The sequence below is a fragment of the Dasypus novemcinctus genome, chromosome 13 (assembly GCF_030445035.2).
Source record: "Dasypus novemcinctus isolate mDasNov1 chromosome 13, mDasNov1.1.hap2, whole genome shotgun sequence".
NCBI lineage: Eukaryota > Metazoa > Chordata > Mammalia > Cingulata > Dasypodidae > Dasypus > Dasypus novemcinctus.
Genome location: NC_080685.1, coordinates 32268139 through 32289990, shown reverse-complemented (window position 1 = coordinate 32289990; position 21852 = coordinate 32268139). Strand labels below are relative to the sequence as shown.

The 21852-nt window shown below is 52.1% G+C and overlaps 1 protein-coding gene across 1 annotated transcript; it reads left to right on the top strand.

Annotated features, from left to right (window-relative positions):
• The first annotated feature begins 9827 nt into the window (after nt 1–9827).
• SH2D2A (SH2 domain containing 2A) lies at nt 9828–19219 on the top strand. The gene is made up of 8 exons (XM_004480580.4): nt 9828–9959; nt 10594–10757; nt 11497–11672; nt 12318–12407; nt 12611–12779; nt 15783–15935; nt 16067–16366; nt 18114–19219. The coding sequence occupies exons 1-8, from the start codon at nt 9926–9928 to the stop codon at nt 18279–18281; spliced, it is 1254 nt and encodes a 417-aa protein (XP_004480637.1). The 5' UTR covers nt 9828–9925; the 3' UTR covers nt 18282–19219.
• Nucleotides 19220–21852: the final 2633 nt, after the last annotated feature.

Sequence of the window (21852 nt, the reverse complement as noted above, 5' to 3'; positions counted from 1 at the left end):
AGGCAAAAAAAGAGTCACTAAAGGACCAATGGCAATTAAAATCACAATTAAGGGGGTGGACTTGGCCCAATGGTTAGGGCGTCTGTCTACCACATGGGAGGTTTGCAGTTCAAACCCCGGGCCTCCTTGACCCGTGTGGAGCTGGCCCATGCGCAGTGCTGATGTGCGCAAGGAGTGCCGTGCCACACAGGGGTGTCCCCCGCGTAGGGGAGCCCCACGCGCAAGGAGTGCACCCCATAAGGAGAGCCACCCAGCACAAAAGAAAGTGCAGCCGGCCCAATAATGGCGCCGCACACACAGAGAGCTGACCCAACAAGATGACGCGACAAAAAGAAACACAGATTCCTGTGCTGCTGACAACAACAGAAGTGGACATAGACGACACAGCAAATAGACACAGAGAACAGACAACTGGGGTGGGGGGTGGGGGGGAGAGGAGAGAGAAATAAATAAATAAATCTTTTTTTTTTTTAAGACAATTAAATGCAATATGCAGGGAAGCGGACTTGGCCCAGTGGTTAGGGTGTCCGTCTACCACATGGGAGGTCCGCGGTTCAAACCCCGGGCCTCCTTGACCCGTGTGGAGCTGGCCCATGTGCAGTGCTGATGCGCTCAAGGAGTGCCCTGCCACGCAGGGGTGTCCCCCGCATAGGGGAGCCCCACGCGCAAGGAGCGTGCCCCGGAAGGAGAGCCGCCCAGCGCAAAAGAAAATGCAGCCTGCTCATGAATGGCGCCGCACATACAGAGAAGTGACAGAACAAGATGACGCAACAAAAAGAAACACAGATTCCAGGTGCCGCTGATACAGATAGAAGCGGTCACAGAAGAACACAGCGAATGGACAAAGAGAGCAGACAACTGGGGGGTGGGAGGGGAGAGAAACAAATAAATCTTTTTTAAAAAATAAAAAAATAAATGCAATATGCAGTCCTGGATGGGATCTTACTTGGGAGAAGAAAAGGCGCCAAAGGATGTTATTGACTGTGATTATACTAAAAGCCACTGATTGTACACTTTGGATAGATTGTATGGTATGTGAATATGTCTCAATAAAACTGCCTTTAAAAAGGATATTATTAAGACATGAAAAATTGGAATATAGACTGTAAGCTTTATATCATTGTTAAATTTCTTATGATAACAGCACTTAAGGTGGTTACGTAAGTGAATACCTTTTTTCTTAGGAAATGTGCCTGGCAGTATTAAGTGTTGAAGGAGCATGATACATACAACCTACACTCAAGTGTCCAGAAAATGGGTTGATAGATAGATGAAATAATATAGCAATGTGGCAAAATGTTAAATTTGGTGGATCTATGGGAAGCGGACATGGCTCAACTGATAGAGCGTCGATCTACCATATGGAGGGTCCAGGGTTTGATTCCCAGGGCCTCCTGACCTGTGTGGTGAGCTGGCCCACGTGCAGTGCTGCTGCCGCATGCAAGGAGTGCCGTGCAACACAGGGGCACCCCCGCGTAGGGGTCCCCCATGCACAAGGAGGAGTGTGCCCCACAAAGGAGAGCCACCCGCAGGAGGAAAGCACAGCCCACCCAGGAGTGGCGCCACACACATGGAGAGCTGATGCAGAAAGATGATGCAACAAAAAAGAGATGGAGTTTTCCAGTGCTGCAGGGTAATGCAAGCAGACGCAGAAGAACACACAGTGAATGGACACAGAGAGTAGACAATGGGGGGGAAGGGAAGAGGAATAAATAAAATAAATCTTTTAAAAAAAATTGGTGGATCTGGATATCTGGAGGAATAGAGGTATTTGGAGTTTTCTATATGGGATTTGTATTATTTTATAACTATCCTTTAAGTTTGAAAATGTTTAAAAATAAGTTTTTTAAAAAGTCAGAACAGAAATTGCTATATAAAAATCTGTCCCTGGATGTCTACCATTATATAAACTGGATGTTTATTCTTTAAAATATCTTTCTATTCTTATTCCAGTCCATTTTACTGACACAGATTCTTTTACAAATCTATTTCCCAAAAATGAATTTTGTGGGTGGAAGGGTCATGATGACCATGTGAAATACGAGCATTTGTGTCATGTGCATTTATATTTGTTCACTGTTTTCCCTTTTCTTTGCATCCACCATCTCTCCTTTTTTTAAAAACAAATTTTCCCCCTTCCTCCCTCCTCCCATCCCCTGATAGCCTTTAATGTGCTTTCTATCTCTGCTATTTCTAGGCAGCTCTTATGAGTGCTCTCGTACAATATTTGTGCTTATGTGCCTCCCTTATTCCACGAGCACGCTGTTGCAGGGTTCTTCCTTGTTGCAGCATGTCTCATAACTTCATTCTTTCTTGTGACTGAATAAGATTCCATTGCGTGTATGTACCACATTTTGTTTGTCTATTCATTTGTTGACGGACACTTGGGTTGTTTCCACCTTTTAGCTGTTGTGAATAATGTTGACTATAAAATTTTGGTATACAGGTGACACTTTCTTTGGGTAAATACCTAGAAGTGGAATTGCTGGGTCGTGTGGTAATTCTATATTTAACTTTTCAAAGAACCACCATATTTCTTTCCACCGTGGCTGGACCTTTTTTTTTTCTTTTCTAGTAACAAATATACAACCTAACTTTTAACCATATTCAAATATATAATTCAGTGCTGTTAATTACATTCACAATATTGTGCTAACTTCACCCCACCCATTATGAAAACGTTTCCATCACCCCAAAAAGAAACTGTACAATTTAAGCATTAACTCCCTATTCCCTACCCCTACCCCAGCCCTGGTAACCTGTATTCTAGTGTCTGACTTCATTCTTTTTTTTCCTAATTTATTTTTATTTATTTCTCTCCCCGCCCCCCTTTCCCCCATTCCCCCCACTGTCTGCTCTCTGTGTCCATTTGCTATGTGTTCTTCTGTGTCTGCTTGCATTCTCATTAGGCAGCTCCAGGCACTGATCCTGGGACCTTTTGGAGTGAGAGAGAGGCGATTACTCTCTTGCACCACCTCAACTCTCTGTTCTGTTACATCTTTTTATTTTCTTTCCTCTGTGTCTCTTGTTGCATCATCTTGCTGTGCCAGCTCTCCACATCAGCCGGCACTCCTGCACAGGGTGACTTTCCCACGCTGGGCAGCATTCCCATGCAGGGTGGCATTCCTGCATGGGCCGGCACTCTGCGTGGGCCAACTTGCCTTCACCAGGAGGCTCTGGGTTTTGAACCCTGGACCGCCTATGTGGTAGACAGGAGCCCAATTGGTTGAGCCACATCTGTTTCCCTTTTATTCTTTCATATCAGTAAGATCACACAGTGTTTGAACTTTTCTGTCTGATTTATTTCACCCAATACAAAGTCTTCAAGGTTAATCCATATTGTAGCATGTATCAGAACTTAATTCCTTTTTACAGCCAAATAATATTCCATTGTATGTATATGCCACATTTTGTTTATTTATTCATTGATTGATGGACACTTGGGTAGCTTCCATCTTTTGGCAATTGTGAATAATGCTACTATGAGCATTGGTGTGCAGATACCAGTTTAAGTCCCTGCTTTCAATTCTTTGGGGAATATACCTAGAAGTGGGGTTGATGGTAATTCTATGCTTAACTTTCTGAGGAACTGTCAAACTATCTTCCACCTTGGCTGCACCATTTTACATTCCCAACAGCAATACACTAAGGTTCCAATTTTGCTGCATCCTCTCCAAAACTTGTTAGTTTCCATTTTTAAATAATAACCAGTCTTATGGGTGTGAAGTGGTACCCCACTGTGTTTTTAATTTACATTTTCCTAATGGCTAGCAATGTTGAACATCTTTTCATATGCTTATTGGCCATTTGTATATCTTCTTTGGAAATGTCTATTCAAGTCCTTTGCCCATTTTTAAATTAGGTTGTTTGTCTTTCTGTTGTTGCATTATAAAAGTTCTTTCTATATGCTGGCTATTAAGCCATTATCTGACATATGATTTGCTACAAATTTCTCCCATTTTCTAGGTTGTCTTTTTACTTTCTTGATAATTTCCTCTAATACACAAAAGGTTTAAATTTTGATGAAATCAAATATATCTATTGCTTTTGTTGCTTGTGCTTTTGGTGTCATATCTAAGAATCCATTGTTGAATACAAGTCATAAAGATTTGGCCCTGTGTTATCTTCTAAGAGTTTCATAGTTTTAGTTCATAAATGCAGGTCATTGAGTTAAATTTTGTATGTGGTATGAGATAGGGTTTAACTTCTTTCTTTTGAATGTGGATATCCAGTTTTCTTAGCACCACTAAGAAAGAGACTATTCTTTTCCCACTGTATGTACTTGGCACCCTTGTTGGAAATCATTTGGCCATAGATGTGTGGGTCTATATCTGGTCTTTCAATTCTATTCCATTGGTCTGTTTGTCTATCTTTATGCCAGTACCACACTATTTTGACTATTGTAGCTTTGTAGTATGATTTGAAATTGGGAGGTGTGAGGTCTCCAACTTTATTCTTCTCTTTCAAAATTGCCTTAACTATCTGGGGCTCATAATTTTTTAAAAAATTTTCTTTATTTTTTTTCCCATATAAATTTGAGGATTGGTTTTTCCATTTCTTCAAAATGGGATGCAGGATTATTGTTAGGGATTTCATTGAATTTGTATATTGCTTTGGGAAATTTTGACATCTTAACAATAGTAAGACTTCCATCCATGAGCATGGGATGTCTTGCTGTTTATTTAGGTCTTCTTTAATTTCTTACAGCATTTTTTGGTAGTTTTCATTGTACAAGCCTTTTGTATCCTTGATAAAATTGATTCCTAGATATTTTATTTTTATATGCTATTGTAAATGGAATTGTTCTCTTAATTTCCTCTTTGAATTGTTCACTGCTAGTCTTTAGGAACCCAAGTGATTTTTGTGTGTTGAGCTTTTAACCTGTCATTTTACTGAATTTATTTGTTAATTCTAGTAGTTTTCTTGTGGATTCCTTTGGATTTACTATATATAAGATTATGTTATCTGAAAACAGCTAGTTTTACTTCTTCTTTTCCATCTTGAGTACTTTTTATATCTTTTTCTTGCCTAATTGCTCTGGCTAGGACTTCTAGTACAATATTGAATAGCAATGGTGAAAGTGAGCATCCTTTTCTTGTTCCTGATCTTAGGGAGAAAGTTTTGAATCTTTCACCATTGAGTATGATATTAGCTGTGGATTTTCATAAGTGGCCTATATCATGTTAAGTTCCCCTCTATTCCTACTTTTCTTAGTATCTTATCGAAGAAGGGTGCTGGATTTTGTTGACTTCCTTTTCTTCTTCTACTGAGAAATTATGTCGTTTTTTTCCCTTTTTTCTATTTATGTAGAGTATTACATTGACTGATTTTTGTATGTTGAACCACCCTTGCATTCCTAGGATATGTATATTTAATGTTTAGCTTTTTATTGAAAATGATGAATTCTGAATATCAGAATTGCCATTGTTATTCTTTCTTTTTGACTGAATACCCTCTTAATAGAAAACTTCAAGTAAAAAATATTTTCCAAAATAATAAAGCTAGAATGTCCAAATGAGTTTGTTCCCAGTTTCTCTTTTAGGAGCTTTAGCAGAGGCAGTTAGTGCTTCCAGAACATCCACATACTTCTACACATTCCCCAGGATCCCTTGCCATTGGATTGGGGAAAGGTGACTAATTCTAGCCACTGTAAAGTACAAGAGGTGGCGTGTGTTACTTACAGGCTACAGCAGTTAAGAGCCAGCGTGCCACCTCCAGCTCTCTCTTTCCCCGCCATGGTGATCCCTGCATTTCTGAATCATAGCAAACACCATGCCATAGGCTTCCTGAGTGGAGACAAGGTACAGGTGATGTAAAACCTTTAAGTCAGTTCATATGGCATAAAGCTTAACCAATGAGAAGTGAGATGCAAGAGAGCTGGACAGATAAATTCCTCCTTTCTCCCTTCTGTGGATTAATCCAAGGTATGGTTTCACTGTGCAGCCTGTCTAGAGAAAGTTTGCCAAGTGAAAATGCCTGTCAAGCAACTGGGTCTTTCTCTTTGCAACTAATTTTGAAGTGGTCGCCAATGCGGCAATATTGTTTTGCATTCTTCTTTTTCTTTTTTTGCCACACTTCCCGTTTTCTCACCCTCACCACACTGATCTTGCACCTCAGAAATAAAGTATTAGCACCTTGATTGTTGAGCTCTTCTAAGACATCTGCTAACCTTGTCTTCATGACTGGCTAATTGAGCTGGTAAGCTTCCCCTTCTAGAATAGACATGATTAGACTTACCAGTGTAGCTGGTTCCCTGGACACAGGGAAGAATACACTTTCCTGACTTTTTGAAATTAGGCATGCCATGTGACCTGCTTTGGCCAATGATGGGTTAGCAGAAGTGATATGTTTATTTCCAATAAGGAGGGTGGTATTTTGGACCAGTATATAATTCTCATGTCAATTCCTCAGTCACAGTGATTATAGAAGGGTATATAGACATGGAGGCATCACAAAATCTGGGAAACCTGGAAGGCTGAACCATCATGCAGGACAGAGTTGCCCTGAAGATATGCCCAGACCTAGAGTTTCATTTGCATAGGTGAGAAACAAACTTTGTTGTGTTAAGCCATTGAGAGTTGGTGTTCTTTGTTACTTCAGCATAACCTAGCCTATCCTAACTGATTCCACCTCCCAAACCAGATGAAGAAATGGTGCTCAAAGGAATCACTCACAGTGTGGGGAGCAGGGGTTTAAGAAGGGGATGTGGGGAAGTGGACTTGGCCTTGTGGTTAGGGCGTCCATCTACCACATGGGAGGTCCGCGGTTCAAACCCTGGGCCTCCTTGACCTGTGTGGAGCTGGCCCATGCGCAGTGCTGATGCGCACAAGGAGTGCCCTGCCATGCGGGGTGTCCCCTGCGTAGGGAGCCCCACACGCAAGGAGTGCGCCCCTTAAGGAGAGCTGCCCAGTGCGAAAGAAAGTGCAGCCTGCCTAAGAATGGCGCTGCCCACATGGAGAGCTGATACAACAAGATGATGCAACAAAAAAGAAACAGATTCCTGTGCCACTGACAACAACAGAAGCGGACAAAGAAGACGACACAGCAAATAGACACAGAGAACAGACAACCAGGGTGGGGTGGGGGGGGAGGGGAGAGGGAGGGAAGGAAAGAAAGAAGGAAGGGAGGGAGAGAGGGAGGGAGAGATGTGGCATCTTGTTACCCAGCTGGATACATGCTGAGCTCACCATGTACTGCTTTCAGTGCAGAGACAGTGAGGGAGAGCATTCGTCATGAGCATTCGTCATTCATTCACTCAAATGTTTATTGAATATCTACTACAAAAAAGGCACAATTCCAGGGGCTGGGGAAACAGCAATGAACAAGAGAGCTGTTACTGTAAATGTCCCTAGAGTTTGAGAGTCTTTTGTGAACCCAGACAACTTCTTACCTAAAATTTCTGAAGGTGGAGGCCTTGCTGGAGCAACCTATAAGAGCAAGAGAAGAGGGATATGGTACACTGTAGGCAGAACAAAGGGCAAGGGCAGCCCTGCCTCCCTAAGACTCTGGAAGGGGGAAAAGACCCAGCGGATACCATGGCTTCAAGGGAAATGGAGAGTAGGAGCCCCAGGACTGCTCTGGTGCCTGCTGGCCAGGGAAAGAGCTGCCTCACTCAAAGCGGGGAGGGGTGGGGCTGTTGACTGGGCTGGAGCGAAGGACCCAGACAGAGGAAGCGGTGGCCATCACCCACCGTGGGTCAGACAGCGCAAAGTCAGGCCTCTCCCACACCTCCAAGTAAGGAGCTGAGATGCCCCTAGGAGCTGAGGGCAGCCTCCAGCTAACAGTCAGCAAGAAACCAGGGGCCTCAGCCTGCAGCCACAAGGAAATGAATTCTGCCAACAACCTGAGCGAGCCTGGAGGTGGATTCTTCCCCAGTCAGTATTCCAGAGGAGAAGATGGCCTGACAGACACCTGGCCCGGGCCGGGGGAGAGCAGGTGCAGCCTTAGGAGACCTGGAGCAACCGACCAGCTAAGCTGTGCTGCAGGCTCCTAATTCACAGAAACTGAAATAACAAATGTGGCTGGTTTCCAACTGCTAAATTTGTGGCACTTTGTAATGCAGCAAGAGATAACAAACAGAATGACTCTGTGTCTCCACTCCTTCCAGTCCTGCCCTGAGCCCCAGAGGGTTGTGGGGAGGAGGAGAACAGACCAAAAGGCAGACCACAAACCCTCCCCCTGTCCAAATCCCTCAGCCACCAGCCAGGGCAACAGGGCGGGAGAGGAGAGGAAGGAAAAGAAAACTAAATCAGATCTATGATTGGAGATCAGAGTTTTAAAGTGAACTGATCTGAGCTCTTAATGCCTTAAAGTGAGTGAAAATTATAGCATCTGCTCAAGATGTTGTGATAGGGTAAGCAATAAGGTAGAAATTGGTTGAAAGTAGTGGAGTGGTTGGAAGAGAAAACTAAAACCGGATCAGATTTGAACCTCCCTGCATTGAGACTACCCAATAAATCGGCAATGCCATTGATAATCGGGAGGGCCACCTCCACCTCTAAGTTACCATGAAGGCTGGACTTTTCTCTCTGGCCTCAGTCTCCAATTCAATAAAATCAGAATTTGAGTTTGGGGAAGATGCTTAAGGTACTTCTCAGCCCTGAGTTGTGTTTCCAGCCCCTGGGGACTGACACCAAGCCTAAGGCAACGGTTTTTCAGAAAGGGAAGAGGGATCGGGCAGCTCAGGGGGTGCAGGCGTGGCTGAACAGCAGCAACCAATGGAAAAAGTGCTCCTCTGCACAGAGCTGGGCGGGGAGTGGCCGTCCCCAGGAGAGAGAGCCCCGGCCTAGAGAAATCCAAACTCCTGCAGGCGCCTGAAGCAACGTGCGACCGGGCCCTGCCCCCTCCAGCTGCACACCCTGCCCGCAGCCCAGCTTCTGTGCTGGTGCCACGCTCCCTGGCAGCCACCCCGTGCATTCGCTCATGCCGGCCTCTCTCCTAGGACCTCTTACGGGCAGGAAGGGGGTCCCTAGCCCCTCTCAGTTCTCAGCATCAAGAACCGTGGCCAGTACATCATGGTGAACTATTGGCCTAAATCATGGTAAAATTAATGAAAGGAGATCTAGTTCCTAGTCCCAGCTGAGCCGCCGACTCCCGAGCTACTGGAAGACCCTGCAGAGGCTCTTCTCTCAGCTTCGGTTTACCCTACTGGAAAATGCTTCCTGTCCCCTCCCTGGTTTGTGACGATCAAATGAAAGACGGGATTGGTCCTCCAGAATGGGGAGAGGGAAGGCGCACATAGCACATCAGCATTCGAGCTGTGAATACCGACTTAGCTGGAGGAACTTCTCCCTCCCTTCTTCCAAGACTGCCTGGTTTGCCCTAACCCAACTCCATTTTCTACTCGGGAATGGACGCCAGGATCTCTCTTCCCAATTCCCTTGCCTCACAGCTTTCCTAAGACCCCAAAAGTCCTTCCAGAAGTCTGACCCGCATCCTTCCTGTTGCAGCCCTGCCCCCTTCCCTCCTCCTGTGTCCTCGGGTCCTCCGGGGAGGAGCCCGAGCACCTGGTGGGGCTGATGCTTCTGAGGCTGACATCCCATTCCCTCTGCTCAGAACAGACCAAGGGCAGGCAGCGGCCAGAAGGCAGAAGCCTAGAGAGAGCGCGAGAGAGCAAGGAAGGAAAGCCCCAGCCCGGGGCGAGGAAGGGGAGAAAGAATCAGGAGGGATGGAGTTCAGATAGCAGTAAGGACTTCCCAACACACGAACACCCACCCTCAACTGCCCAGCTTCCGGGGGGAGGGACGACTGTCTCACAGCTTTCCATGACGCGGGTCCTCTGCCGGGCTCAGGCTGTGGGTGAGGCGACACTTCCTGCCCCCCGGGGGCCGGGGTGAGGGGAGAAATGAGTTGCTGAGTGTGCACACCTTTCCAGAGCGCACATCCACGCCCTGCTCCGGGGGGGCTCCCTCCTCAGGCTGCCCCCATGGAGTTCCCCCTGGCCCAGATATGCCCCCAAGGTAAGTGTGCAGTTGGAGGAGGCGGGTGGGAGGGGACAGCCAGACCTCTCCCATCCCTCCTGGTCCCGCTCTCCTGGGCCTGAGCACCTGCTGCAGGGAACCCCGCTCCAAGCCAGAGCTGAACAAGGCAGACTGGCAGGAAGCCCGCCACCCGGCCCCTTCTTCTGCCGCCCGATGCCTTCTTCTCTGGGTTCCGTGTCTACTCACCCCTAAATAAAGGCGGCAGGGTTTGCTGAGTGCTCCTTAGAGAGGAGGGAGCTGGGGAGATGAAAAGGGTGGGAGGCTGAGGACCCTGGGCCGGAAGCCGTGATCTGCTGCCCTGATCGTGGGGCTTCGGGGCCGTAAGAAGGCCAGCTTGATGCCCGGGCCCTTCTCCTGCGAGCCCGCGTCCCTGGCACACATGCCCCTCCAACCGCGCCAGCCCCTCCGCGGCTCCTTGGCGCCTAACTCCTCATCCCTGAGAAAGTCTCCCTGCTGGCCCTGCTGCATTTCTCCTGCCACCATGAACGTCTCTGTCCTCCAGGTCCCTCGTCAGAGGCGGGCAGGTCCCCTCTGAGCCCAGGGGAGGGGCGGGAGGGAGAGGGAGAGGTGAGTCCTCCCCGAGAACCCCCAGCAGTCCTCTTTGTGCCGACAGGGAGTCGCCAAGACCTCGCCCCAACCTTCACCACCTTCCGGCCCGTGGACCTGACCAAGCGCCGGAGCGGCCAGGACCTACGCCCTCCCGCAGGGCCCAGGCCCCGCGCCCTCGAGGCTGAGGAGCCCCGGCCCAGCCCCAGGGCCCCGGATGGCCACACCGCGGTGAGTGGGAGCCTGGGGCACGGCCCTCTCACGCGCTTCCCCCTCCCACGGGTGAGGCTCGTGGGTGGACACCGGGAGGGGAGAAAGCAGGAGGCAGCCATCAGGCGCTGCTGACAGGGCCGTGGGAGAGCAGACGGAGCGCGCCCCTCCACCTGCCGGGCTGCCTGTGGCCTCCCGTCCCTGCTCCGCGGCCCCTGGGGAGCGCGGGCTGAGGCCACCCATTAGAAGCTGCAGTGCCTTCAGTCCAATAAGTAGTCATCCGCATCTCTGTGTCGGTGGCCTTCGTCTGCCCCAGGCATTCGGGAACCCCTTCTCCATTACTAGAAAGTCCTCCCTGCAATCTAGCTTCAATCCCTCCTGCTGTAGGGTGAGCCCTCCCTCATCCTGGCCTCTGGAGTGGCTCCCTTCCTCATCCCTCCTCATTCCCCAGGCCAGGGACTGACCTTCTGTCCCTCTGGAAGGCCACGATGCTGCTCTCGCCCCCTCCGAAGCAGTTTAATGGCTCGTGCCACTGAAAGGCCCTACGACCTAGAGGGACGTGGAGGAGATGCCCTGGAAACCAAAATGGCTGAAGCTGTGGAAGGGGTTTAAGTCAGGCCCTGCGAAGGGCTTTCTGGGCAATTACACCCAGAAATAGATGGGCAGGCCTTCCCCGCCATGCGGGGGGGGCAGCTGCGAGGAGGAGGAGGCGGCAGCCGACCGCTGATCCCGGCTGCTTCCCCTCCGTGGCCTCGCCCAGGCATCTCTCCAGGAGGCCCCCAGTCCAGGAGACGCCGGGAAGGCTGAGGAGCTGCCCCAGGAAGGGGGCCTGGCCCTGCAGGCCAAGATTCGGGCCTGGTTCCAGAAGACCCAGGCCCACTGGCTCCTGCAGCGCGAGGCAGCCCCTGCCTGGTTCCACGGCTTCATCACCCGGAGGTGAGTCACCCGAGAGGAAACAGGCCCTGGGTCCCTCCGCTGGTTAGGGGTAGACGGATCTGACACTCCAGGCTCCTGACTCCCAGGCCGTTCACGGGGACGTCTCGTCCGGGAGAGGTAGGCAGACTGGAGCAGTTGGACTCTGGGCCTCAGTTTCCCCTCTCTAGGCCCCATTATCTTTCTGGTTTCCACCTCTCTGTCTCTCGCCCCATCTCTTGCTCCATCTTCACATCTGGTGACTCCAGCCAGCCCCTCTTTCTTCTGCCTGTCTCCCTCGGTTCCTCCCTTACCTTGTATCTCTCAGGTCACTTCCTCGGTTCCGTTTGTGACTTCTGACATCTAGAAGTCTGCCTACCATCCTGGCTGCCCCCGACCCCCAGGCTGCCCCTCCAGGATAAGGAAGCAGGGCTGGGAGACAGGCCACCTGGTCTGCTGAGCGGGACTCCTGGTCCCTGCTCACCCCCAGGCCCCTGCAGCGGGCACCCAGCACCCACATCTTCTCTCTCCCCATCTCCACAGTAGGCCTCTTCTAGGCACTTCAGGACGCTTGGCTGGGAGCAGGGGGCTCCCATGAGAGCCTGGGAGACCAGGCGCGAGGCCCAGAGGGTCAGAGCGGGGCTTCACGTCTTCTCTCCGCCACCACAGGGAGGCCGAGAGACTCCTGGAGACCAAGCCTGCAGGATGCTATTTGGTGCGTTTCAGCGAGAGCGCCGTGGCCTTCGTGCTGACTTACAGGTCAGGGGCGGGGCTCCGGCCCGGAGGCCTGGGGGCGGGGCTTCGTGCTGACGGACGTGTGAGGGGCGGGGCTCTTCGCTCAGCCCCGGGGCGGCCGAAGGGTCGAGACCCTAGCCGGGCGGGGCGGGAGAAAAGTCGCGCCTCGCGCTCTTGGACCAGGCCTGGGAGTAGGGGCTGGGCTAACTTCGAGTGGCGCCTTGCAGGAGCCAGACTTGCTGCCGCCACTTCCTGCTGGCCCAGCTCGGGGACGGGCGCCACGTGGTGCTGGGCGAGGGCAGCGCGCACGAGCGGCTGCAGGACCTGCTGCGGCACTACACCGCCTGCCCGCTCAGCCCCTACGGGGAGACGCTCACCGAGCCCTGCGCCCGCCAGGTACGCCCCCCGGACCCTGACCCCAGGGACTCAGGCCAGTGCCCAGGCCCCTGGATTGTGCTCCAGGCCCTTTCCCGTCCCAACAGGAGACCTGCTCTGGCCTCACTTGTCCGTCACTTTCCCTTCGAGAAAGATGAGTGCTAGGGCTGATGTCCTTGATGGCCAGCCCGGCCACCCAAAGACTGGGGCGCAGGGAGAGGCTAGGTAGGCACGCAGTCGTCTATTTATTAAATTTCGAGACATTTACTGCCACATACTGGCCCAGGCCCTAGAGCTGTGGACAAGACGGACCATTGGGTCTCTCTCCCCCAGCAAAGACAGTCATAGGAATCGAGTGTGGAGAGTGTGGTACAAAGGGAAAACAGGGTGGGGTGCCACTGACCTCACTTGGAGGGCCCTGCCTGGGCAGGAGCCGTGCCAGGGAGTGACTCCCTGAGGAAGCACGTCCAGTTCTGAGGGTCAGCTATGAGCCAGGCATTCTTCTGGGCACTGGGAAAATGGCAGTGAACAAAATTGACAAAATAGCCCTGCTTTCGTGGAACTTCTAATGGGAGAAGACAGTTCATGAATAAATAACAATAGATAACAAGCAAATAATACATATGTCAGGTTGTGATAAATAAGTACTAAGAAGAAAGACCAAGCAGTGACAGAGACAGGATTGGAGCTCTTTTACGTCAGGATATCAGGGAAGGCCAGTCTGATAAAGGGACATTAGAACTGAGACCTGAATGAAGTAAGGGATAAACCATGATGACGATTGGAGAGAAAGCCCTCCAGACAGGAAACAGCAGGTGCAAAGGCCCTCAGGTAGGAGGATGCTTGATGTGTTTGAAGAATAGTGAGAACAGTGAGGAAGCAAGCATGGGTAGATCAGGGTGACTGAGGGATAGAACCATAGATTTGATCCAAGAGGTGGAGGAAAGGGACCCTTGGAGACTCTTGTACAGATTTGGGATTTTTATTCTGAATGAGATGAATGGGTCTGGACAATTAGAAGCTGAGGAGTGACATGAGCTGGCAAGTTTGAGAGGGGCAAGGATGACCAGATGGAGGCTATTACAATATTTCAGATGAGATGATGGAGGCCTGGTCCAGGTGGTAGAGGTGGAGAGGTGAGGAGAGGTAGAATGTGGGATCCGTTTTGAATATGGAACTGACAGGATTTTTCAGGATTGGATGAGTGTGAAATGATGGAGTTGTCTTGACTAAGGTGAGAAGGCTATAGAAGAAGCACATCTGGGGAAGAGGCTAGATCAAGAGTTCCGTGTTCGACATGCATAATCTGAGATGTCCATTCAGCATCCAAATGGAGATGTCATGGAGACAGTTGGAATACACGAGTCTGCAGCTTGGGAAAGAGGTCTGGCCTGGAGGTAAACATTTGGGAGTCATCAGTGTGTAGTTGGACTCTACAGCGTTCAGGAGTGGTGAGATCTCACTCATGGGAGTGAGTGTTGATGGGGAAAAAAAATGAACACCAAATCCTCAGCATTTAGAGTTTGCAGAAATGAGGGGAAAACCCACAAAAAAATACTGAGAAGGAGCAAAGAGAAGGAAAAAGAAAACCCAAGAGAATGATGTCCTGGGAGCCAAACAAAGTGAGTCAAGGAAGAGGGAATGCCAGTAAGTCAAGAACTGACCATTGGATTTGACCAAGAAGAGTTGGTGACTTTGAGAACAGTTTCATGGAGCTTGATTGGGGTCTGTTCAAAGAAGTGGGAACAGTGTCTTGAGCAACTCTTGTGGAATCTTATGAGGAATGGGCAGAGACCTGAAGATTCCCGAGCAGTGGGAACCGGTGAAGGAAAGCTTAGTGGTGAGGAGGCGCTGAGAGAGCTGGAGAATGTAGGAGGTGGGGCGGAGACCAATCTCTGTGGACCCAAGCTCGACAGAGGGAGGGTCTTTTAACTTGTGCTCTCAGGAGTTTGGACTTTATCCTGGGGGTGACGGACAGCCACTGAAGGATTGCTAGGGGAGTTTCTGTGAGATCACTGCCCCCTAAGTGGAGAAGGGGTTGGAGGGAGCAAGAGAGGTGGCAGGGAGAGCAGTTAGGAGGTCTGAATTGGGGTGATGGCTGTGGGCCCGGAGAGAGATGTGAAAGATATCTAGGCAGTGAAAGGAGCAGGGTTGTGTTTGACTAGATCTGGGAAGGAGTGAGAGGTGGAAGAGTCAAGGTTGATTGTTAAGAAGCTGTTTTGGCAATAGGCTGGAGGTGCTCCTTTTTATTCATAAAGAGAATGCCAGGGAGGAGAGGGCTTGGCAGGGACCCACGAAGGCCGTGGTGCCTGTCCACCTCCAGATGGAGACGTGGCTTCGCGCATGCACATGAGGAGCCCAAGGGTTTCAGCTCTCCAGGAACAGCAGGCTTGTGGACGGCTTCATGAACCTAGGGCTAAATACTGAGCTGAAAGCACCCACAGAACCTTCCCACTGTGAGGTTCATCTCCCCAGAGGCTGTCTCTGCCCTTAAAAATTCTAGGTTACATCTCCATAAATTACCATTCTCCAGAGCAAACTGCGGGATCTCTGCGCAGGGTACACATAGGCCTGGAGCTGTGGGGCAAATGCACACCCACATGTGCACATACCACACCAGCCAGTGCCACCAAGACAGGGAAGGGGACAGCTCCACTCAGACTGTTATCTGCAGACGTAAACACAGGCACAGCATATGCCAAAATGTTTTAGTCTAAAGACTTCTAAAGCCTTGTTGCATTTTTACAACCACAGGCACAGATGGAGATTAGCCTGGCCCTGTGTTCCACGTTCAATGCTAGATGCGAACGGTGGTATCCAGAGCTCCCCCCACCCTACCCCGGGCCTCCTTGCCGTCTCCATCCCCCTTCCTAACCCAGGGAACCCAGACCCCCCCAGGCCAGGCCCAAGTTCTGTGCCACTACCGTCCTCATCCTTGCCTCGGACAGGTTATTTTGTCCTCTGAGATCACGTGCACCCATCCCCCCCGCACTAAGTCCCTCAGGCCTCCTTCTTTCCTGGCAGACTTCTGAGCCCGCAGGACTCTCCTTGGGGACTGAAGAATCCCACCCTGGAAGTGAAAGCCAGGATCCAAATCCCCAGTATAGCCCTGTCCTCAAACAGGGGCCCGCGTCATCAGTCCCGCTGCAGAAAGAGGCTGCAAAGCAGCCAAAGGAGGTATGGGGCTGCAGTGGCTGAGGGAGGAGTTGGCAGGGCCTGGGGGAGGGGGACACAAAAAGGAGGGAGAGGCCAGCCTGGCCTGGGGCGCTGGGACTGAACTCTCCTCCTGGCCTCACCTTCTCTCCTAGCCCTCCCAGCTGCCCAGGCCCAAGCCTCCCATTCCGGCCAAACCTCAGCTGCCCTCCCAAGTCTACACCAGCCCTGCTCCGCGACCCCGCCCCACTCCACCTCCCAAGCCCCCTAACCCCATCTACCACGAGCCTGATGAGCCCATAGCCTTCTATGCCATGGGCCGCGGCAGCCCCGCGGATTCCTCCAGCAACATTTACGCCGAGGTGGAAGTGCCGTCAGGGAGTGAGGACCCGCTGCCCATCCTCAGCCACCCCTTCCTACGGAAGTGCCGGTCCAGGCCTGTCCCAAGAGGCCAGGTAAATGGGGATGCAGGGAAAGGTTAGACGACAAGAAGGACTTCCTGAAAGCTAGACTGGGGAGTGCAGAGACGGTGTTCAGCTTGGCTGCCTGGGTCAGAGGCCTGGGGCAAGATGGGAAGGAGAGAAGAGTCCAGGCCCCTGGCACTGCCCCCAGCTCTTTTCCAAGTTGAAACTGCTCCCTCTGGTCTCCCGGGAGTCACTTAGAACCAACTGTCCCACCTTTGTCAAGCCCCCATACCCTCCTACCTCGGAGAGTAGGGAGAGGCCCCCAGGCAGGGTCTCCCCTCAGCCTTGCTCCCCCCGAGCCTGCATTCTGCTCTGTGTCTGTCTTGTCCCCCATGTCCTCTTCACACCTGCCTGAGGCTAACCCTGCCCTGAGCCATGAGTCTTGGCTCCATCTCCACTGTCCCCTCCTCCCCAGTCTGCACTCTCCCACACTGGTGCCCACTTGAGCCTTCATGGCCTGCCACCCCAAGGAAGAGTACTTGGGGTCCCTCATGCTGTCTCGAGCCCTCCTACCCTCTTCCCACAAACTCCTCCCTCCCTCTCCCTCATCTGTCCACGCCAGCCCCCAGGCCCTGTCTTCCCACTGATCGTCTCAGGGTGACCTGTGGCACTCACTGGCTACTCCCACACTCTCCCTCTGCCTCTGCCACCCACTCCAGCTTCGCTGCGCCGTCCTCTGGCCCTTCCCCGCTGTCCCGCTCTGATGGCACCCCAGGCTTCCCCCGTAGCCCCATGCCTGCTTACACTCTCCTACACCCTTGTGGACCGACTACTGCCACCCTGGAGCTGACGTCACCATCCATCCGGTGTCTCACAGACCCTCAACCTCAACTCTGCCAGCACTGCTCCCACCATTTGCCCACAAAGCTGCATGCCCCTCTCCTCTTGTGTTCCCTGTCCAAACTGATAACTCTCCAGGCCAGAATCCAGACTTCCAGGGGCTGCCTCTACCTCTCCTCCCTCTTCAGCCCTGCCCTGCCACAAGCCACCAATTCCTCTTGTCTAATAGAGGTTCATTTCTCCCGTTCCAGCCACCATCGTCCTTCACCAGGACTTTTCCAAGAGTTACTTAACTGGTCTCCCAACCCTTCCAATCCACTCTGCCCCCAGGAAGCCGGAGTGATGGATCTAAAACGGTTGCCTGATGCATGAGGCTGTTCATAATTGGGGCGGGGGAGGTCCCCTGCCTCCTCAGCCTGGCCACCAACTGCTCCCATCTTCTTGAACAATTTACATTTCTCCAAACTCACCAAGCAGTTTTAAGCCTCGCAGCGTTTGCTCATGCCAGTCCCTCTGCCTGTGGTGGCTTCCAGCACGCTCCCCCTCCTGCTGCCTGGCAACCTCTAATCGTCCTTTCAGACCAGCTCTCACTGCCCTGACCTGTGCTTTAAGCACACCTGCACGTGCCACTGATCACCTGGGACACCCATCTCCCCCCACCCCCCTTCTCCCCTTATCTCCCTCCCTCATCCTCTATCTCCCCGCACTCCAATAAAGTATAAGCTCCCTAAGGGAGGGGCTGGGACTTACTCATCTCTGTTTCCAAAACATCTGTGCCTGGCACAGAGCAGGTGCTCAAGGAATGTTTGTTGAAATGAGTGAATGAGGGGGGATTAGACGCCTCTTTGCAGAGAGGCCAAAGTGTCTTAAAACCATAAGGCTTGGCTCTCGAGACTACAGGTAGGCCTAGAGGCAGGGGGTGGAAGATGTGACCTAGAGCTTGTCCTTCTCTCTGCAGAAGCCGGGTGACCCACAGCTGCATTCTGAAAACTCTGAGGCTGGACAAGGCCATTCTCTGCCCCACCAGTCCCCACCCCCCTGGGGACACACCCTCCCCCACAACTTTTCTAGACTGACGCTCCAGGATCGAGGGCAGGCATGGCTGCCCCTGGGGCCTCCTCAGTAGACACTGACTTTGAAGTTGGGGAGGATAACTTGGAACATCAGGTCCAGAGACCTTCACTTGCACCTGGGCAACTTCAAAGGAAAAATGGATGGAAAAGACTGTAGGTGACCGAAGCCAGAAAGGACTTCAGCCATCATCTGTTATAAGGGTGGCAAAGAGGTATCATCTTGCATGCCAACTCCAATCCATTGGTTGTGACTGTCTAGAACACTGCCTTGGAAAGGATGTTAAGGCCATGTCTGACCTCAGCAGAAAAGAGCACTGTGATTGATTAGTGATGTCTGTATGGATGAGGGCGGGAGAAGAAGCAACATCACATTTGTTCTTAACGATCAAGTCCAACTCCCTTGCTGTGCAGATAAGAAAACAAAGCTGGGAAAGGAACAGTGACTTGGCCAAGGTCAAGGACTAGAACCTAGCTTCCTGATTCCCCTGTTTAGTGCTCTTTTCTTACCACACATCCACTAATTCTTCACAGGCAACATCAGAAATTTCCTCACATAGGAAATCTGGCTGCTTTCCAGAGTCCTGCCACCTGGAGTCTTGGGAGCTAGGTCCCCACCTCGGGATCCCGGGCTTAGTCCTGGGCCCCCCTCAAAGAAGCCTGGAGGTCAGAGGAGCAAGTGTGAAGTCTGCTTCCTCTTGGGGACACACCCACTGGTTTCCTCCTGAGAGGTCCCAAGAATCCGATGGCTCAGTGCTTGGCACTCCTAAGATAGTGAGGAAGTAAGCCAGGAGAGCCTACTGGTTCCTGCGGCCCTGGCTTCTCCTGGAGTCTAATATCCTTGGCCCTCTGAGCCTTTGAGGCTGGGCCCTGGTCCAATGCGGCTGTTGTCTGAGGAATGGTTTGGTGAGAACAGATGTTAGAACTTGTTTGTTGATTCTTGTCTGGCTAATAAATCATCACCAACCACCTCCTGCCAACAGGGATCCAAGTCCTCCAGGCTCCTGTCTCTGACTCTGTCTCTCTCATTGAGAGTCATCTCGTGGAAGGCAAGGGGTTGACCTGCCATTGCAGTGGGGCAAGAGGGGTCTGGGGGTTGAGAAACACCCAGGCAAGAGTTGTAGATCTGGGGACTGGGAGAACCAAGGGGAGGCCACAGACGTCTCTGCAAAGCGTACCTCCTCTAGGTTGGGTGGGGTGAGCAGGCAGCAAGGGCAGAGAGGTGGCCATACCACCTGGCGGGAGGTCAGTCAGAAAGAAGCGCAGGGACGGCGGTCCAGTGATTAGGGCGTCCGTCTACCACATGGGAGGTCCACGGTTCAAGCCCCGGGCCTCCTTGACCCGTGTGGAGCTGGCCATGCGCAGTGCTGATGCGCACAAGGAGTGCTGCGCCACGCAGGGGTGTCCCCAGCATAGGGGAGCCCCATGCGCAAGGAGTGCGCCCCGTAAGGAAAGCTGCCCAGTGCGAAAGAAAAGTGCAGCCTGCCCAGGAATGGCGCCGCACACACAGAGAGCTGACACAACAAGATGACGCAACAAAAAGAAACACAGATTCCCATGCCACTGACAACAACAGAAGCAGACAAAGAAGACGACGCAGCAAATAGACACAGAGAACAGACAACCGGGGTGGGGGGGAGGGGAGAGAAATAAATATTTTTAAAAAAGAAAGAGGCGCAGGGAAGGTAGCAATTAAGGAGTAGTCCCTTCCCCTCCTCCCCAACCCCTCTGCCACCACGAGGGGAGGGCTGCACGTGGCACAAGCCTGTGTGTGAGCGCCCCTCCCCCAGCAGTGGCTCCAGGACTCTGTCTTCCCAGCCTCTTGGTCTCAGACCCTTTGCCTCAGTCATTTGCCCTGTCCCTCTGGGTGAGGCATCCCCCCATTTGCCCAGACCCGCTTCAGGACCAGCCTCTTGCCTCAGGGCAAGGCTCCCCACTCGGGGTCTCTGACCACCTGGAAGAACATGCTCCACATCTTATTTCTGCCTCAGGCCAGAGGCTGTGTGTGCCCCTGGATTGGCAGGGCTCGGGGCAAAGACTGCCCCCGGAAGCAGCTGAGGCCTCGGCACTCCTGCGGGCCGCCGTGCGAGCCTGTTCTTGCATTTCATCCCTGTGAGAGTTTAATGGAGGTAATCAACGCCCGGTCATGGGCCGTCTTCCTTCCAAGGGTACCAGGTCCCTTCTTGAGGCACAGAAATCCTCCAGTCCCTTCCCTCAAGCCACCATCCCTAGGCCTGGGCGCCCCCACCCCCAGCCTGGCTCAGGCACCTGCTCCAGTGACTAGCAAATTCCCCTCCTTTCCACTCTGGTGCTAATCAGCTTAAGAAGAAATATGTTTGCTGAGTCAACAGGGCTGGGGTTCCACTTCCTTCTGTCTGTGGGTCTAAACTCCCTCCTGAGCAAGGGGAGAGGTGAGGAGGAAAGCAGGGGGGAGGGGAGGAGGAGAGCAGATGGTTGTGCTGAAATCGGGGGAGGCTGATAGTGCAGGAAAGGTCTCAGATTAGACTCAGAGTCACCCCGGGCCTGATTCCTTGCCAGGAGAAGGGAGAGGGGGGAGGCTTGCACTAGGAGGCAGAAAAGGAAGGGAGATTTATTGTGCAGGAAGAGATGCAAGTCCGAAAACAGGATCGCCTCAAACTTTGGGATGTAACAGAATGGGGGAGGGGGCTGGAAGGCGGCCAGTGACGAGGCCCTCAGTTTTCTGAAGGACAAAGCCTGCTAGTGGGGTAGAGCGGGTTCTAGTGACCCTCTCCCTCCCTTGTAGGTTCTGCACAGCTAGGGGTGGGCTCACCAGGGGTGGGGGTGGGCGGGATCTCCCTGTTGGGGGACTGTGCTAACTAGCTGTGCAGCCTTTGGGCAGGAAGACTTTTCCTGTGCCACTGTTGCCCTGAGTTCCTCATGAAGTGGAGATAATCCATCTTTATTCACACATAGGGTTGCTCTACAGGTCAGATGAGACCACGCAAGCGAAGGGCTTTGAAAGTGTGGCTGTTAGGGCTAGAAGGGACTTCAGAGATTGTGACAGACCTTTTGGTTCAACCAAAAAGGACACAGGTCTGGAGGGGTGACAGAGTTGGAGGCAGAGTCAGGCCCACGGCCCAGCTCTCAGCACTCAAGCCAGTGTTCCTCCCAGGCAAAAGAATAAGGTCTCAATCCTCCCGCAGGCACCTCCCAGGGGCCCAGCCCTGAAGACCACCCCCCCACCCCCACCCCCCACAACTGCGGGTACCCCTGCACCATCTTGCCAATTTCACTGCCAAGCTGAGGCCTGGGGCTGCAGGGAGGTGGGAGACCAACCCAAGGGTGGACGAGAGGTTGAGCAGCTTGCCCGGCAAGAGAGATCTGGGATGATTATGCTGAACAGGTTGCTCCTTCCCCCCAGCCAGGAACTGGAGGGCATTTCTGAGCTGACTTAGCCTTCCCAGGGCTGGTCCATCCCTCCTGCCTCTTCCAGGCTTGGCTTTCTCTGGCTCAGCCCATCCTAAGATCTGTGAAAGGACAGCCTTCTCCCCGCAGCCCCAGCTCCCTCAGAACACGCAGAAGGCCTGGCTGTGAGTGGGGAGCTTTGTTCCTACAGCAGGGTCCAGCTTCTTCTTCCAGTCCTGGTCCCTTCAGCTCCCTGGTGGG

Bases quoted from the DNA above. Each gene is read 5' to 3' on its own strand.
- SH2D2A (XM_004480580.4), top strand. From the start codon at position 9,926: ATGGAGTTCCCCCTGGCCCAGATATGCCCCCAAG. The intron at 9,960-10,593 runs GTAAGTGTGCAG...TTGTGCCGACAG, and splicing joins GGCCCAGATATGCCCCCAAG to GGAGTCGCCAAGACCTCGCC. The intron at 12,408-12,610 runs GTCAGGGGCGGG...GGCGCCTTGCAG, and splicing joins GCCTTCGTGCTGACTTACAG to GAGCCAGACTTGCTGCCGCC.